This window comes from Aythya ferina, assembly GCF_964211825.1.
Source record: "Aythya ferina genome assembly, chromosome: 8".
Classification (NCBI taxonomy): domain Eukaryota; kingdom Metazoa; phylum Chordata; class Aves; order Anseriformes; family Anatidae; genus Aythya; species Aythya ferina.
The window spans coordinates 2,139,559-2,157,996 of NC_140304.1; the positions used below are offsets into that span (position 1 = coordinate 2,139,559).

Below are 18,438 nucleotides of genomic sequence, written 5' to 3' on the forward strand. Positions count from 1 at the left end.
GCTGCTGGTGCGAGGGCCGGTGTGCGGCCCTGTGCCAGCTGTTGGCAGCGATGGGGCATCTCACCGGCCTGCTAAACCCTGGGCAGGTACCTCTGGGGTGCTGGTGCTGCTGCACTGAGCACAGCCGTAGGCACTGTCAGACTGTAGAAGCCATCAGGATGTGCCTAGAAAATGCGTGTGCTTCTAGGCTTTAGAGAGTTGGAAGAGGAAGGGGAAAGTGTTGCAGTTGTAGAGTTTGGTCATCAAAAACGGCGTAGGCTGACCTCTCCCTGTGGGTGTCATCCATCCTTTCCTTAAAGGTGTAAAGGCAGCTAATGGCTAAAATATGTATTCAGGATATTAAAACTGCAGTAAGTATGAAAGAATGCTTTGCTTTCAACATTTGCTTTCAACTTTGTCTGCATTTGCTGAAAGGCATATAATGATCTCCAGAGTATTGCAGGTTCTCCAAATGTTCTCCATGGTTCTCCATGCTTTTAAGTCTTGAAAAACATATGTTGATTCAAAACAGTTCACCTAAATTTAAATGTTTTTTAGTTTTTAACAACTCTTCTTTTTTGAAAAGAGTTCTCAAACCTTTCAAGCCTTAAAGTCAACCTCCACACATATTCTGAAGGACATACAAAGTGCATTTTGCAAGATGGTTGATTTTTCTTCATCTTCAATGCTGTTTGACATTTCAGCTTTTGAAATCTCTAAGCTAGCACACTGTGGAAATGTGTGCCACAGAAAGCACTGAAGTTGGACGGATGTAAATGACTTTGGACCAAGGAAAAGAAGCAGCACTGGTTGAAAAGAGCCTAGCTTCATTGTTGGACTGATGACTTCTGCTTGTAGCAATGGTACTTACAGCTAAGATATAAATGACTTTGATCTCAGCAAATCCAAAATAGTGCCTTGATTTACAGCTTGAGGTTGAGAGGAATCTAGCCTACTTCATCTCCATGCTGAGTTGTAACAAAGACCTTCATAAAGACCCATTGTTGTGGTTGAGCTCCTGAGAGAAAGTTGTAGTCTACGAAAATTGTAGATTTTATGGTTATAAATAATGTTCTCCTATCAAACAGAAGTGGAAGGCTAGTGTAGTATTGAAGCATTCATCAAAGCTGTAGAAAAAATCTCATTCCCACTTCCTGTTTGCATTTATTTTATTTTATTTTTTTTTGTTGTTTTGTTTTGTTTTGTTTTGTTTTTAGCTTTCCTTTGGAATTTAGGGATATTTTTTTTCCCACAAGCTATATTTGGCTCGCATCTCAGCGTGACATACTTCTTTGGGCCCCTGTCCCTCTTAATCAGGAAGGACACAGCTTACAAGTTACTTGCATGCTGAAGGCTGTGCAGCTCATATTGCCAAACTTCTGAGCACTTTTGAGCAGGGAGGAGGATGTGGTGAACTTCATGCTCTTTCTGCACAGCCTCAGCATGAAGTAGGTGAGCAGCTGAGCACTGTATTGTTTGCGTCCCTACGCTTCACTGTCTGAGGACACCAGGAAGAAACTGTTGATCACCAGAAGTACAGCATCTGTATTATAGACACTGCTCACCCCCCATTTTGTCAATATGACAGTAATGTAGTATTGACTCTGCCCTCCAATAGCTTTCTGTCCAATCTTCAAAAATGCAACCAGAAAAGGTCAACAACTGCAAGCACATCACTGTCAGGAGTTTACTGCTCCAGCAGGGTTCTGCAGTCTGCCTTGAGAGGCGAAAAACTTAGCATACCTGAAGGACAGCAGTTTGTCACGTGTCATTAGATTATTAATATAATAATCTGTCATCTAAGAGGCAATCTGCTTTTTACCCTTTGTCCCATGAAGGGTAAAAAAGTACATGAAGTTACATAGAATCTGTATTTGAGTTGACTACTTGCTGTGGTAAAGATAATCTGTTGAACTAAAGCATGTTAGGGGAATTTGTTCCTTAAGATTGCTAAGGTATGAGAAAGGAAAGAATTCTTTATAGGTTTGGAACCTACATTTTATTACTTCATACCACTTAAAAATGCAGAAAAGCACAGGTATGCAAAATATGTATGTTACGTGGTCAAATAGTAGCTAGATGAGAGATTAAATTCTATAGATCATCAAGCAGGTGTATGCAGAACATATACATGTATAGTATATACGCACACGTGTGTATGCACACACAAACATCTACCTATGTGCAAATTAACAGAATGTTTGGTCTTGGCTATGCAGTGCTTTTTTAGCAAGTCTACAGCCTTAACTGAAAATCACCTCAACTCATTGTAATGCCACCATGCTTTTAGGTACTTTAACTAAAATACAGGTAGAATGGCTTCCAGTAGAGTTCTAGTGGGTAGTTGATTTTTTTTTTTCTGTGTTACCAAGGCAAAATGAATACTTCTAATAAATAAAGGGGGGTATAAGTTGTATTTATGGACACGTGGGGGCTGGGGGCTGTTTTCTTAAATGTTTTTGTTTGTCTTAGTTTGTATTCTCCAGTAAATACTTTGGTGATCTGTGCAGATCTGTGGTGATCATGAGTACAGGTCTGAAACTGAGCATCAAGATGTTATTAATGTCAGGGCCTGCTGTCATCCAGCTGAGGAGAATCTGCCCAAATGTAGGTAAGATTCAAAATGAGCACCTCCTCGGCTGATAGACTAGGTAGAAGTTTAGGCTGTTTTGTGCCTGAGCTAGATGTTTTTCCCTGTAGTTGCAGTCTTGATTTGGTAAGTGTTTTAATTTTTAACTGCTGTATTTTTAAATATTCACCTGCATGCTGTTTTAGACCAGTATTAGAAACGTTATGGGTAGGAAAGGGGAGGATAATTGTATATCATAACAAATATCCCTATTACACCATATAACCAAAGGAAAAGTTTCTTTACTGGTGTGTGTTACTTTAAAGTGTGCAATTTGTGTTTTTTTCCTTTCATACACTTATGTTTATTTGAAATTTCGAATGGCTTAATAATGTCACAGTGTTTCAGTACTGGTTTAAATAAATAAATAAAAATGGCAATATGGCATTTCAGTATGGAAAAGATAGCTTTAGAAATCAAAGTCTAGTTAGTACTCTCATTATCTCCCAATATTTGTATTAAAGGGATGTGATTTAAGGAAGGCCAGAAGAGGACCTAATGACAGGATGATAAAGTTAAAAAGCAATAAATATGGATTAAATACAAAGGAATACAGTTGTCATTGTGACATTTACAGCCACAGGGATCAATGCGCAGCACCAGCAGTTGATTCAGAGTAGACCAGCCAAGGCTTTGACCTTGTTATGTTTGTATAGTTGTGTATCAGGCAGTAGAAGGATGCTACATCTAGTATAAGTACAGAGAAAAACATTCTTGAAGGCGAGCTACCAGATGGCATGATGACAATAATCTTTCTGTAGACTCACCTTTCCTTTATAGAATAAATTTTAGGCTGTAACTACCTACAATTAGTACAACAAATGCCCAATAGCATTGTTCCAGTTTCATCCGTCTTGCAATCTCCCTGTTGTCATGTCTGTCAGAATCTTTCACGTGTGCAGGGAATGGCAAACAAGCCAGAAGGTTGGGGTACCTGCTAAAATTACATGACCTCAAGCCAACACCACAGAGGGTGATGGTTTAGCTCTATTTTTAGATTGACCTTCTCTTGCATGTGAGGTTTCCATAAAACAGTCGTACCAAATACAACACAATTTGTTTGTGCATATTTGTTCTTTAAATACAACTAATTCACAGTTAAAGTTTGTTTGCTGTAGTTATAAACAGGAGCTAAGCTAGTCACTAAGAATAATCACTTTGCTAAAGCAAGGAAGGTGGGAGGAAAGGAAATACCTAAGATACTACGTGAAGCTTGTAGACTTTATACTATATCTTGTTGTGTGAGTCTTGGGGGGGGGGAGGGGGGGGAACCAGAAGAAAACCTTCACCATGCTGACATGCCTCTTTTACTTAAAAAGAGGCTTTCAATGCATGCCAGACAGTCATAATAATAATCTTATCTCCACCTACACAGAAACAATGAGTTTGTTTTTTTTTTTTTTTTGATCCATGTTTAAATGTAATCTCAACTTCTTAGGGAAATTTGAGAAGTTAAATTGTCAAGTAGCAGTATATTCAGTATATGTGACATTGATATCTTGCTTTGGAAAATAAAATATTTTAATGCCATGGATGTACACGTCACTCACTAGGGAAAAAAAATCAATTTATGAGAAATGGGCAGAAACCTTTCACTGGGACAATGCTTGCTTAAAGGCCATATTCTTCTTCTGCTAAAATTATTAGCTTTAATATAGAACTGCAAAATTGAAATGGCATCTGCACGAGGCACTGAAGCAGCAGATGTATCTCATGAGAAGAAAGTTATTGAAATACTTGTCACAATAAATCAATTCAATTAAAATAACCATCTTGGCTACAAAAAGCTGAGAGCTGTCAAGCAGATGGTTGTGGTTTTTTTGTTTCCCTTTAGATTTGCTAAGAATCTTGATGTGATTCAGGTAGGCTGAGGTTGCACACATGACATGCCTAACTTATGATCACAAGGACTCACCACTATAGTGGATTGCTGAAGTATTTTTGCAAGCCCTCCAAGGTTAAATGCAGTGCATGAAAATGTTTGCTGGAGATTTCAATACATTAAACCCTGGGTAGGAAACTGTTCAGAGATCTCCTACTTTTAGTGTTATTTTATTGAAAATAGGTAACAGATCTTGTTTATTTTGGCATTTCATTGTGATGATACATAGCTTTACTGTTTGAGTAAAACTGCATGATATAGTATTTTACACAGCTACAGAAGATATTTCGTGCTAATCTAGGTACTACTTGAAGTTCTAGTAGTATGTGCTATACCAAGTTCTACTGAAAATGGCACACAACATCTGTAAAAGTTGGAATAAAAGAAAAACATGCTTTGTTTTATCTGTGTCCATTTATTGCATTATCCCCCACATTAAAAGCAAGTATCCTGTTTGGGGCATCTACTTGTTTTGTTCCTTTATTCTAAAGTTACTGCAGTTTTTTTATTTTTTTATTTTTATTTTTTTTCCCTTCCCAGGACAATTAAACTGATGTGCTGCCAAACAGTAGAATTACCCCTTTTCATACAGGTCAGACTTGTGTGCTGACGGCTTCGTGCTATCTTTAGTATTTCTGATCAAGAATTTTCTGATGGACTTTAGCATTAACAGTTTGTACTGCTAGCTGAACTTAAGATAAGAAAAAAAAAATCAAGATAGAAAAGTGACCCTCTCTCCTAGCGTTAATGACTTGTTCAAGCCTGCTTTGTCATCTCTTTACTAATGCTCTACAAATCTCAGCATATGTACTACAAGTACAAGATCCTGTCTGTTTAAACACTGATCATTTAAGAACTCGAAAAAAGCACTTATCTAGTGACATGGATGATGTGTATTCATATATAAATATGTATGCGTACATACATATGTACACATATATATAAATAAGGAGAATGTGGGTAAGGAGAAGAAGGCTGGTAACTGTTTTCCCAGATGGGCTTTAAGTGAAGGACTCTCTCTTAGAAAGTAGAACCTGCAGTAGGGAGGATTTAAAAGGCTGCTGCCTAACTAGTAGAGAATATGCTTTTAGATTTGGATAACATTTAAATCCAGTGTTCTTTCATGCTGGTTTACAACTAGGCTGGGACAGTAAGAGTGGCTGTCCTAGCAGGTTTCTATAAAGTGTGGTGGTGGTAGTATTAATTCCAGTGACTACATATTCTTGGAAATAAGAAAAATGTATTTCTCATAATTTTAACTATTGCATCTCTTTTAAAATAAAGCCTTTTCCCACCTCTCTGCTTTTTGGTGTTGTCTCCATGGTCATTAGTGGTTTGGAACGCGTCAGTTTGGGATTTTGTTATACAGTAAGGAAAGGTACTTAACTCAAAGGACCAAAGAAGTGGACTGTAGAATAATTTTTCAGATCTAGAAACCAGTTATTTGGTTTTGGTTTAACAGCATGTAGACTTCCTTGTTGTACTAACCGGTGCCATTTTTATCAATTTAAGCTTACTGGTAACAGAATCACATTTCTAAGGTTTCTTATGTATATTATCTGAAAATACTCTGAGGATTCCATAGAGGTTTTTGCCTTATTGCCTAGCTTATTATATTGCCTATGAGTGTGTTTTTGAGTTACTGGCAGAAAGAAAGCAAGAACATAACAACAATTATTGTAATGGCAAAGCAGTGTATCTATTATAACCAATTTTCTTTCTCCCTCAAAGTCAATTTGTACCATCCTTACATGGCAAGTATGCAACAGCAACAGAAAGGTGAAAAAAATAAATTCTGGAACAAATTTAACCTAATATGTTAAGAACGAGAAGCTGTATCATGAAGAGAAAAAAAAAAAAGCCCCTCTACCTAACCCAATCCTTTACATACAGGAATTACAGAAGATGATTTCTTGATTTCTATTTATCTCTTCTCTGCCCTTTTACAGCAGTGTTCAAACAGCATCTTCAAATTACTGTTCCCAGTATAAACAATAAATCCTTTTTGCCATGGAATGAGTGACTAGAGGCAGATCTGCAAGTATATATCTACTGAATCCAAAGTAACTGTAGCCCTTTTGTTAAACTTTGCTAACTTCATCTGTCTGGTATAAAACCACTGATAAAACATGTTATCTGTTCACATTGACTTTTTAAAGCTCCATTAAGTTGCTGAAGAAGAGCATCTTTTCATAAATATGAGATCTCTGCAATCACAGACTGCAGGCTTTGTTAGCCGTTCCAGATCTTGAGCCTAAAATAAGCTGGTAAAACAGATGGGAAAGTGGGAAGCTGGAATTACTGTATGGGCAAAGTAAAATCCTTTGGGTAATCTTAACAGTTAACATTTTCATGCTTTCAAGCACTTCCTCTGAAATTAAAACATATATCTCTAAAACTTGCTATGGTTCTGTACTTGTAGCCTTGATGTTAGAAGATCTTTATATTTTGATTTTTTAAATTGATTTTAAAAGGACAATCAAATATCAAATGCCTTTTCTTAGTCATGCTAAGATTTATAAAATCAGTGATCTATTATTACTAACACAATTTGCTTCTGCTTTTGCTTGTAGTAGATGATTATAGTAGATGGGGTACGAAGAGCAGATGAAAATTTTGTTAATTGAAAAAGTTGATGGAGATAAACCTTTGTTCCCTGTAACCTGGCAATACATTTTATTTGTAATGCTTGTTTATGCTTTTTGAAGCATTACAGAAATGCATTTGTTTTCAGAGAGAGGTATTGTTGTGATGATTAAGTGCTGTACAATCCAGCTTTTTTCTGTTCCTGAACTTTGTTAGTTCATGAAATGAACTATGTCATTTTAGACTTTTTGTGTTGGTCAATTAAAACATTACATGAGTAAACTCAGTGTCATCTTTTAGGCTTGTATATTCATCTGATAAAAATCTTCAAGAATCAGAGGAACTGGCTATGATGAAAAAAGTACTGGAACCCAAATTAATAGAAGAAAACAACATCGCTGCTCTTCAGAACACTCAAACAGATGTAAATTGTCTTGGGGATGATGAAAGCACAGCAGCTGAACAGAATGCTCCAAGCGGAGCTGTGCAGGAAGAAGTGGCTTATGTATCTTTTATTGAAGAGGAAGTTTCAGAAGTAGCCATTGATGCAGAAAGCAACAAAGCCATGGCAGGTAGGTTTGGTATATTTTTCTTAACTTTATTGTTGTTTTGTTTTTTTTTCCTTTGAAGTAATTATCCAAAGATTTATACGGATGTAAAAATGAGGGAAGAAGTTAAAGCTATTGTTGTAACACAACCTACATGGATATTTTTTGCTATACCTCAGTCTTTCACACTTTGAAAAAATGAATTGCTGGAGAAGTTTGGCAGAAACAGTTCCCTACCAATATCTAGCAGAAATCTGAAAGGATGTGCCAGGCATTGGGCATGTATGTCGTCATTGCGTCCTGTCTTTTCTCTATAATGCAGCAAACTTGAGTCCTGAGCATGTGGGACTTGCACAGAACACAATCTCTCCATTCCTTTCCTTTTCTAACAAATTATACAAGTTCCACTGTGCTTTATTTCATGAGGAATATGGAATCTTTCAGAGCCTTTCCTACTACAACTGTGAACTAAGTCTGTGACTCCAGGAAACACGTGACTGTATCCACACTAGAGGTGTTGGCTGCTGCAGCTGTGACATTAGGGTAGGATTAAGCAACTAATCTGGTAGCACTACATGATCCTACCCTTCTTCAAAGTCAACTTTTCTTGAACACCAAGGTAACAGATCTTTGAGAAGAAATGAACTGGGTACATAATCTTACAAAAGAGTCCCTGTAACACTCTTATGCTATAGATATCAAAGTGAAGCACCAGTTAATTTCCTGAATCTCTGCTCACAATGACAAGTAAAATGCATGTTCCTTTGCTGGGTATGAAAAACCTCGCAAGGAAAAATTCATCTACCTTGAATGTGTAGTGTTAGAATCTGACATCGTGTAAATTTCTTTCTCACTAATACTTCCAATTGTATCCTAAGAATAGTCTAGTATATACTGAACGAGTGAAAATAGCCACTTCTCCCCACCTCCAGGTGATTCCAAGCTAGAAGCTGCATCTGTATTAGGAGAAGACTTAATGAAGCTCTACAAGAAGCGTTGTTGTCCAGATATTAATATTTGTGTAGAAGGCCACAACTTCCAAGCTCACAGGTATATAAACAACTCTTCTTCTAAGATTGCCATTGTAAAGAGTATATTCTCTTGTATAAATACTAGGTAAGCTTTCTTTGCTAACTTTTTAAAAATCATCTGTACTCTAAAGAAAATGAAAAATCTATTCATAAACTTCAGCTATTTTATTCGGCTACTAGTGCTGAATAAAACTACCATACAGGTAGAAGTTTTCTGGAGTTGAAATTACTTCATTTTTTTCTGCTTTCCAGAATCTGTGCATCATAATCTGATTTTACTTTCATTACTTCAGTCATGTGGATGTAAAGACAGTTGAGCTGTCTTCAGGAAGTCAGCAGCCTTTATTGGGTGTAAAGTCCAAGACCATTTAACAACTTTGGCTCATTGGACTTCTGTAGGTTGGGAAAGCAAATTATAGGGGCAGTATCATTCTTGTCTTCCCTGTACATCTGGTATCAGTCTGTTTGCATTTACTGTTTGAATTTGAAGTAGCAAACTGGAGAGCCTGTATTTTGTTTACTTTATGTATATAAGTAACAGAGAAATGATCAAAAATCTCCACTATTTTTAGTATTTTCTCAACACAAAACCAGTGTGGGGTGTTGTATTACTGACATTATAAATATCTTTACAGAAGAAGTATCGTAACAGTGGTGGTGGAGTTACGTTTGTGTATTTTTAATAACAGAATCAGGATATATGTTAGACTCCCACAATAGAGTGTAGTTAGGCATGGTTTTAATTCTGGTCTATACTAATAAGAAGGCATGTTCTTAGAGCTGTAACTTTGAGAAATAAATACTCTATTGCAAAAGAAAACTCCACAAAGTATTCTGTTGTCAGAGCTTCTTTAATTTAGGCCACTTACTGCCTGGAGCAATGTACATGTATGTAGTCTAACTAGAAAAAAAATATGGCAGTAAATCGTAGAGGAAACAAGGAAGTTCTAAAACAGGCACAAAAGTTGCTTGTTTTAACGCCACAACACATGAATGGTAGGAGTGAATAACAAAAAGCTAATTTTGGATATAATTGTCGTGAAAGCACCAGTATGATCTATTTTGAAGTTGGTTGTTGTTGTTGTTTTGTTTGGTTGTTTTTTTTTTTTTGTTTTTTAATTCTCAGACTGGAGACAGTTTAAGCTCCCACCCTCCCCCACGCAGTCACCTCCATATTCCTTACTTTCTCATGAAGTCTGATGACCTTCCTGTAGACTTTGCACAGTGTAAGGAGCAGTGCTCTGAGAGAGGTGCCGAGTTTTGTCTTACTGGTGCTGCACTGTGTCATTACAGTTCTGTGTAGCAACACAACTTGTTCAGTAATAAACTTGTGGCACAAACCACGACAGCAGGAAAGTACAGATAAATTTACTTCAAGTTCATGTGATATCTTGATATATTTTATAAGTTAAATTTTTATCAATACCATATATTTAGGTAATACACATTTGTCAATATTTCGATAAGTAGCCATCTAATTTAAAATAAATCCTGTAAATCACCACTTAACTATGTCTTTATAGTTGATTGAGCCCTGTTTATTACTAAAAATTATTTGGAATAGAATGACAAACATCCCTATGATACTGTATTGTAACTTTCAAAAACAAGATAGCATGGTATGTGTTTTTGAATTTCACATACTCAGAGCTGTGAGATAATACCCATTTAAGTGTGGCCATATTAAACCGTGATGTGAAGCATTCTGTAAAAGCTTCGTTATTATTATTTCTGGGTGAATCACTGGAGGAATGTGCAAGAAGTTCCTAATTTTAAATACTGAGAGACTCTAGAAGAGGAAGGAGTAGAAAGATACGAGAGATTCCAGAATATAGAACAACTAGAAAAGAGAGCATAAATAGCATCCTTCTTACTTCTTCCTATGCACATATAAAAGTGCTCTGAAACATTTCAAGAGCCAACAAATACGCATGAAAGAATGTATTCTCATGCCAAACAAAATACTTTGCTTTTTCTGCCACAGGAAATACATGACAAACAGTAATTTTAGCTTAGTAGGTGTCAAGAAAAGAACTGTATGTATAAGGATATCATCTACAGCTAACATAGCCCAGATTAGATGTGTAAGAGCTAACACTGTAACTGGTGTATAAATCTGGAAGGCTGAAATCACAAAGCAGTTCTCATCTACTAGCTTTCTTTTGGCCCTTTCACTTCCACCTTAAGAAACTCTTGTTGCAAAGGTTTTCTCATCTGTTTTGTGAACGCTCTGATACTGGTAGAAATACTACTGGTCAGGGTTTTTTTATTGTCTTTGAAGGAAGTAGAAGGAAACTGGATGAGCCCCTTTCTTATGAAGTTAGGCTTTTTGAATATAAAATACAAAACAGTAAGTCTGAACAGAACTGATAGCTCTTCTCAAATAGTGCTGGAAACGCACATCAAGTTGTTGGATTATTTTGTTATTAAGTTTGTTTGATTTTTTTAGTACGTGCTGGTAGGTAGCCAGCCAATTTTGAGTAAGAGAAGCTTTATACTTCTCTCTTCATTTTAATAAATAGACATTTTGCAGTATAAAGAGAAATTGATATGGAGGTTCAGGATATAACTATTTGGCCAAACTGGTGCTGTGAAAACACAGTAACTTACTGTTACTTGGTAAATAAAACAGAAGAAATACATCTGCAATTTCATGTTATATAAAAGGAAAATGCTTGTGACAATAGATTTACTTTATGTGAATGTCAAAGTCATACTAGAAAAAATCTGTAGCTGAGAAAAATTTGGAGTACTGCTTTTGTTTTTTCTTTAGTGTATTTTAAAATTTCAAACATACTGGAAGAAAAGGCATGCAGTATACAGATGACACCTTAATGCATAAAGGGCAAAGATTTAAGTCAATGTTATCAAAGAGTCTCATAATAAATATTTGTATCTAGTGGAATCGTGTTTACTTTTTCTCTCTCAGGGCTATTTTATGTGCCAGATCTAGTTACTTTGCTGCTATGCTGAGTGGAAGTTGGGCTGAAAGCTCTAAAAAGCACATCACTCTTCAAGGGTAAGTGTTGTCTTTTCAAGTTGTGCAGGAGCAAAGGTAGGCAATATGCAGCAAGTGTGCTGTGTATAGAGCACTGGAGATTAATCTGCCTTGACATTTTTGTTCAGCCTGATACATTTCCTGACTACTGTTTTGACTTCAGTATGAAACAGTGTATGTAATATGTTTGTTAATGCTGTCAGATGGCTCAGGGAAGAAGTCTGTATCATCAACAAAAGGGTACTAATCCTTCTTGTTTGTTTGATTGATTGTTTTTGGAGAGTATATCTTAGTATTCACAATCTATTTAATATCTCTTCTACTGACTTCAAGTTGTGGATGTCATGAAAAGCATCAGAAATGGATAAAGTGTAATACGTTTTCATAGTTATTTGCACAGTACTTTTATAACGTAAAGACAAACAATTGTATTTCCTATATAATGTTTAATAATGATAATTCAGGATCATACACTAAGATCATTTTGACTAGTGTGCTTGTTCACAATGGCTTTCTGTGTAGGTGCTGAAAATAACAGAGCTGTCAGCGCAGGATAAATAATTAAGACTTTGTAGATAACCTGGGGACTGCCATGTTATTTCTTTTTAGTATCAGAAAAAAACATTTGCAATAGTTTAAACTGCCTTTAAAAGCAAACTAATAGTGCTACTTCTACATGTTAGCTTTTTTAATTTAAATGTGGTGTTGTCTGACTCAGCTTTCTTCAGAAAGAACTGTATACCTTACAGTGCCACAAAGTATAATTACTTTGTGTTAATATAAAATTGCTTCACCAAGTGATGCTTTCTTGTATTTTCATCATTTTAATTTTCTGTCTGTGCAATAATACTGCTGCAAAATCAGTGAGGTTTTCTGTTCGTTTGGTTATAACTCTAATGCTCATAAAAACAACACAGTTTTACTTAACTGTTTGGCTTTTATACTGTACTTAGAATGATGTAGAGGCTGATCATCAACGATTGCTCTGGTACTTACAATTCTCTCCCTGCAATTGATATCTTTATATGTTAATTTCCTGTTAAGAAACTGTAACCCTCATTTTTTAGTAAAGAATTTCTCCTGAGAGGTACTTAATCTTTTTATTAGTATGTTCTCATTGCCCTTGTCTCTTAATTTCCGGTATTAAGAATCATGTGAATTTATTTTACCTTTTCTGATTCATTTTTCTGCTAGGTACAGATTTCTGTGCTGTCTTTTTAAACGTTTATAAATAAAGTACATATGGCATGTTCTGAAATAATGAAAAATCTGCATAAGATTGTAAGATATGTAAGTAGATTAATGTATTTTTCAGAATATTGTGTACACCACTTCAAATAGACATTCCATGCCTTTCCGCATAATGGTGCTGGGAAGATGGAAGGATGCAAATGCAACTCTGTGAAGGACTTCCAGATTTCTCTATCTGAATCTAGCCATAAAGAATTTTTCTAAATATTCTGAAACGCAACATTCCTACCTAGCATTGTCATAAAACTACTAAATCTATTTTTATTGCAGGAAAAGCTTAAATAGATTTGTAAAAGTAATGAATTAAAAATATTATAAAACAATTTTGAAATACATACTTAGTAATTGACTTACTAGTAGTAAAGGGCTTAGAGAAGATTTATTTTTTTAAATCCTTTCTGCATATTATCAGCATAAGTAATCTAGATACTTAGGTAATTATATCAAATCTTACTAGTAGATGGTAATAGTCTTCTTATGACTAATTTCAAAGATTTAAAGTACTGCAAAATTTCAGCAAGACAGCAAGAGTATCAAAGTTCAGCCAAAATGTTGATAGTTCAGATAATTTTACATTGCAGTGATCATTAGGATTAATAGGTCATTAGCTTCCATTGGTAAGGCTGGATGATGTTTTCTGATTAATGTATTTTGGCTAAGAAATGTGGTGGTAGTTCCGAACTTGTCTCTATTTGTATTTCTTTCTTACTTTTTTTTTCAGCATAAGCCATATAGAAATGAGTGTCATCTTGCATTTTATATATGGAGCTATTCTGGACTTCCCAGATGAAGTTGATGTTGGGTATATGTCAACTTTTATTACTTTTAATTGCAGTTTCTGCTTGTTCTATATTTTCTCAGTTAAGAGTCTAAAGGAAAAAATTTCTTGTAGAATATAAATAAGACAAAGATGTCAAATATAATGATAATTACACCTAATCATACTTGAGGAAAATCCAAAAATAGGGTTGTTGAAAAAATACTGTTTATTCAGCAGCTACTGGAAAAGATGGGGCAAAGGCTTTTGGAATATTATGAGGACAGTGAAAAACATGAGGGAGTTTTATACCATAATAATGTACATTTTGCTTGTACATTTCTTTTAGCTTTCAGAACAACATCCACAGCATGTAAAATGTGTAGGAGTTATTATTTGGAATGTATTTTGAAACAAGCATTTGATGCAAAGGCTAAGTAATTAGTCTTAGATCCATAAACGATAATATATATAGCAACTAATGTAATTGTTAGCATTTTATTCTGCTAAAGTTTTTAACCCCAGTTTTATGTTGCTATTGTACAATAATCCTGTATTAGTGAAATAAGATCTAAAATGTGTGAATTGTTTACTGAAATAATTTATATAGTAGCTTTTGGACTCTGGGGAAAAAAAAAAAAAAACTACATCTGAAAAACTACAACTTCTCGATGCTAGAAATTGTTGGTCAAAGTTTACATCTAAATTAAAAATGTAGAACTGTTCACAATATGCTCCCCAATGTCAACTTATTATATAATGAATTTATATAATAAACAATACCTTATTTTCTATATAAATTATTAATAGTTTATTCACTGTGCTTTCTAGTATATGGAAGGGGCACAATTCTTATACACTATGTCATTGCTAACATTTTACGTAACCCTTCGACAAATTACAGAACAACAAAACTCGCACAAATATCTTTTTCACTTGATACTCTTGAAGTAGAGGAACTGAGAGTCTTTTAAACTCAGCCTGTAGCTGAGCCTTACTTTTATATAGAAATGTGGTACCACTCTCAGTGTTGGGAGATTATTTTTTCTGTACATGCTTCTGTTTGAAGATTATTCTTTGGCAAGTTTCAAATTTAGTTATCAATTCATTTTCTGCAGTAGCTTCTGACTGAATAAAGAGGTGAAAATAGTGTGTAAATTGTAAGCAAAGTGCATATATCAAAATGATTTCTAATTTTGTTTCTGCTTTCTCTTTAGTCGCATGTTGGGCATTGCAGATATGTATGGGCTAGATGGGTTGAAAGAAGTAGCTATCTACATTTTGAAGAGAGATTACTGCAATTTTTTCCAAAAGGTATGTCAGTTCTCATGCTACTTTGTGAATTGTAAAGCCTAGAGAAAGAATTTTGATTCTATTACTAACAGATCGTATTGATGAGATACTTAACGACCATGTGGTCCAAGGGTTACCTTAAGTCAGCAGAACCTGTTCATATGTGTAAATCTGTTAAATTCAGTAGCATTGATGATGGGAGTAAGGCCTTCAGTATCATCCACCTATTTATAGAAACTTGTAAACCACAACTGATGAAAAGCAGCATTCCATCCCATGAATTAAACATATTAAATTACATCAAGTATAATTTAATATGTTCCATGGCATATGTAATTGTTCTTAACAGAAGTAGGAATATGGAAATACTGTATATGTGCATAACAGATTTCATGGGCATATAGTTCAAATTTATTTCTCTCCAATAAAAAATAGTTTAAAAACAAACAACAGCTTGGAGACAAGCATTTTTATGCATTAGGCTCATTAGGCTGAATGGTACTTTGTCGACCTGTGAAGAAACAGATGACTTCCCTATTCCATATTAAGGCAAACAAACTTAAATACTGTGGTGGCTAACAGTAGCTCTGTTTGAACTGTAGATTTTCTACTTCTGTACAGTTTCTCTATCTCAGAACGTGTAATAATTGTGGTGATTTTATAACAATTCCAGCCTATTCCTGGAAAACAACAAGCTGTACTAGAATGCATGGCTATTGCTCATTCACTGGGAGTGGAAAGCCTATATGCTGCCTGCATGAAGTAAGTAAAACAACTTAAGTTATGGTTTGTTTTTAATTTCTCTACTTTCTGTTGAAATGATTTTCCTTTGAGAGATTGGGTTTATTCTGACATTAAAAGTTCACGTTTAAAACATTTTTCCTCACAATACATTACAGGGATCACATAAACTAACAAGTGAAGATGGAACATTTTTCATCTTTCTTATTTAGGACTCTTTTTTTTTTTTTTTTTTCCAACAGATGGGTGGGAAAGCATTTTGCAAAATGTTTGTCAGAGAGAAGCTTTGCCAGTTTACCTCCTGAACTTCAGAACAACTGTCTTGTTATGTTGATCAAGTCTTTGGTAAGTAGTATATAGTGTATTTTATATAAAAACAGTGGCATAAATTTTTTGCTTATTTAGCTGTAGAGTGCAATTTAAGAAATAATAATGGCAGTATTTTAGATCTGTAGTACATATATACTGCATAAAAGTTCCCATTAAAATAACAATTTAAGAAACAGATTTTGATGTGCAGATGTAGTTGCTTCATGGAAAACAGTCTAGTGAAAATCACAGCATAGTGAAAGTCCAGCATAATACAAAAGGAGTTTATGAAACACAGCTCTGACGTCACAGCATTCATTACATATTCAAAGAGCGAGGAGCAGCAAATTACTGCATCAAATTTAATGTTAGGTAGCGGCGCGCGTTATTTGTGATTGTCTCCTCCTCTTTACATATGTTCTAATTTGGAAAATAATATCTTTCTTTTTCCCAGACTTCAGGTGATCACTGGCTATCAGTGAGCACAAACCATCCATTTAAATGCCCGCTATCTTTAAAAAGAAAGTAACAGTATTGTATACGTATCTTCAACTTCACAGATGACAGTACTGAATTGGTTCCGTCACAGTTCAGAATTCATTGTTTGTAGCATGTATTTACATTGTTCAAATTTTGATCTGCCTAAATGTAAATATTTTAATTTTCTTTGTGTATAAAACTATTGTCAGTGCTGATTTCATAGATCTAGCTCAGATCAGTTATTTTAACAGGAATTTGGCCCAGTAATTAGCCTAGAAATAGAGTGAATTGCTGTAGAAATAAAAAGATCAGGTAAAGGAGCTAAAGATATATCTGTACAGCTGTTGTCAGGCATGACTCTGTGTGTGTGTATATAAATACAACTAATGGATTGGCATGCACAAAGTTTAATCTAACTAGCTCAGCTAATGTTCACAGGACAATTTTTGTTCTAGCATACACTAGACAGCTGAGTATGTACGGTCTTCAGAATGATTGTGTATCTCATGCTGAAGTTGTTCTTGTGTCTTGTTACTCTTATCCAAGGTAACGAGCTTAGGTATGGCTACCAAACATACCCCTTAGCTCAACACTGTCAAATAATTCTGTCCAAGAACTGCCCCTTGCTGAAAGTGCTGTGAAGGCTTCTTGGGGCCTTTCTGGATGATTTATTGAGAGAGTACTTTCCCCATCAAGTGCTGAGGCCAGTAGGTCAGCTGTAAGTGGTGGCTGCTAGTCTGTATTCAGGTGAAGGCCTGAAAAACAAGAGATTTCAGATCTGTGTGGCTGTACCAGGAGAAGCTTGTGAGTATCCAAAGCTATAATAACCAGTCCTTCTACCAGCATGCATCAACTTTTAACAGAATGTAGTAGCTATGGCTTTTAAGATAGTAGGAGTGTTTTGCCATTGTATTAATTCAGTTCACTCATTTGTTCCCAGAATGTGTGTGTAGCTTTGTGGTATTGATTTTGTGATGAAATATATGAGCTATCTTGAAGCTACCAGCTTTCACAGAACCTGTAGTACTTGGTACTGCTCCAGCTGTGTACCTAGCCTCTCCAGAACGTTTTGGAGTGCAGACTAAAGTGTATTTTGGTTCCCACTTTACTGAGTTAGGATTTTTGTTCATGGGTCTTTGCAAGACTCACCAATATTTTATAGACTGAAGCCTAGAAAACTTTTCTAATTGCAATTCTAAAAAGTAAAGCATAAACCTCATCTGTCCACAGAACAGTTTTGATGAGTAATCACTTAATTCCGAGCTCTTAAGACACCCAGTCCACTTGTGGAATTCCCACTGAAATTTTTAAAACTAAGAATCTGCAAAAATGCTTCAAGTTGCTTGACGGAGAAAGAAGAAAAGTGTAACATTCATTTTGCAGGAGCTGCCCAATGTTTTGCAATCCTTTAAGTTCTCTGTTGTAGAACTTTTTAACAGTTAAACAGTTTGACTCTTGAGTCTTAAACAGTATGACTCTTAAACAGAATGACTCTTGAGCCTGCCGTTTATCAATCTTGCAAATGTCGAAGCTTATAAATACAGGCAACCCTTAGAGGACAAAAAGGGACAAAGAAAAGGAGACTACTGACTAGAAAATCTCTGGGCAGCCACAGTGACAAGCACAGCAATGTTAAAAGGGGAGTGCAGCTTAAAACACCATCCAGGTACTACCCCAGAGTCTCAATGAGGTGTCAGAGATTTACACTTTTATAGGCGAGTAAAGTGGACACCATTTTAGAATGATTAGGAGAAACATTATAACAAGAGAAGTAAAACTCAGATAGGGCCCCTCCTGCCAAGGGCTGGTTTTAGCTAGATGTCAATGACAGCATTTTGTGTTTCACTGGACGTGTCTGAAGGGGGTTAATGCTTATTGCCTTACAAGCAGGGGTGACTCCTGGACAATTTCAAAAGCTTGCAAGTGAGTCCAGTGGGAGCAAGATCAAACCATA

General features: G+C 35.5%; 1 protein-coding gene across 4 annotated transcripts in view; it reads left to right on the forward strand.

The window, feature by feature from the left end:
- BTBD8 (BTB domain containing 8) overlaps window positions 1-18,438 on the forward strand; it is a 33,656-nt gene that overhangs the window by 714 nt on the left and 14,504 nt on the right. For 3 of the 4 annotated variants that reach the window (XM_084527263.1, XM_084527264.1, XM_084527265.1), the window contains exons 3-9: window positions 7,377-7,648; window positions 8,557-8,674; window positions 11,585-11,674; window positions 13,626-13,706; window positions 14,879-14,975; window positions 15,628-15,716; window positions 15,938-16,040. In XM_084527263.1, coding sequence (XP_084383389.1) covers window positions 7,377-7,648; window positions 8,557-8,674; window positions 11,585-11,674; window positions 13,626-13,706; window positions 14,879-14,975; window positions 15,628-15,716; window positions 15,938-16,040 — 850 coding nt within the window. Of the gene's footprint in view, window positions 1-7,376; window positions 7,649-8,556; window positions 8,675-11,584; window positions 11,675-12,911; window positions 12,944-13,625; window positions 13,707-14,878; window positions 14,976-15,627; window positions 15,717-15,937; window positions 16,041-18,438 lie in introns of those variants that run through there. The other variant, XM_084527266.1, reaches the window with a different exon arrangement.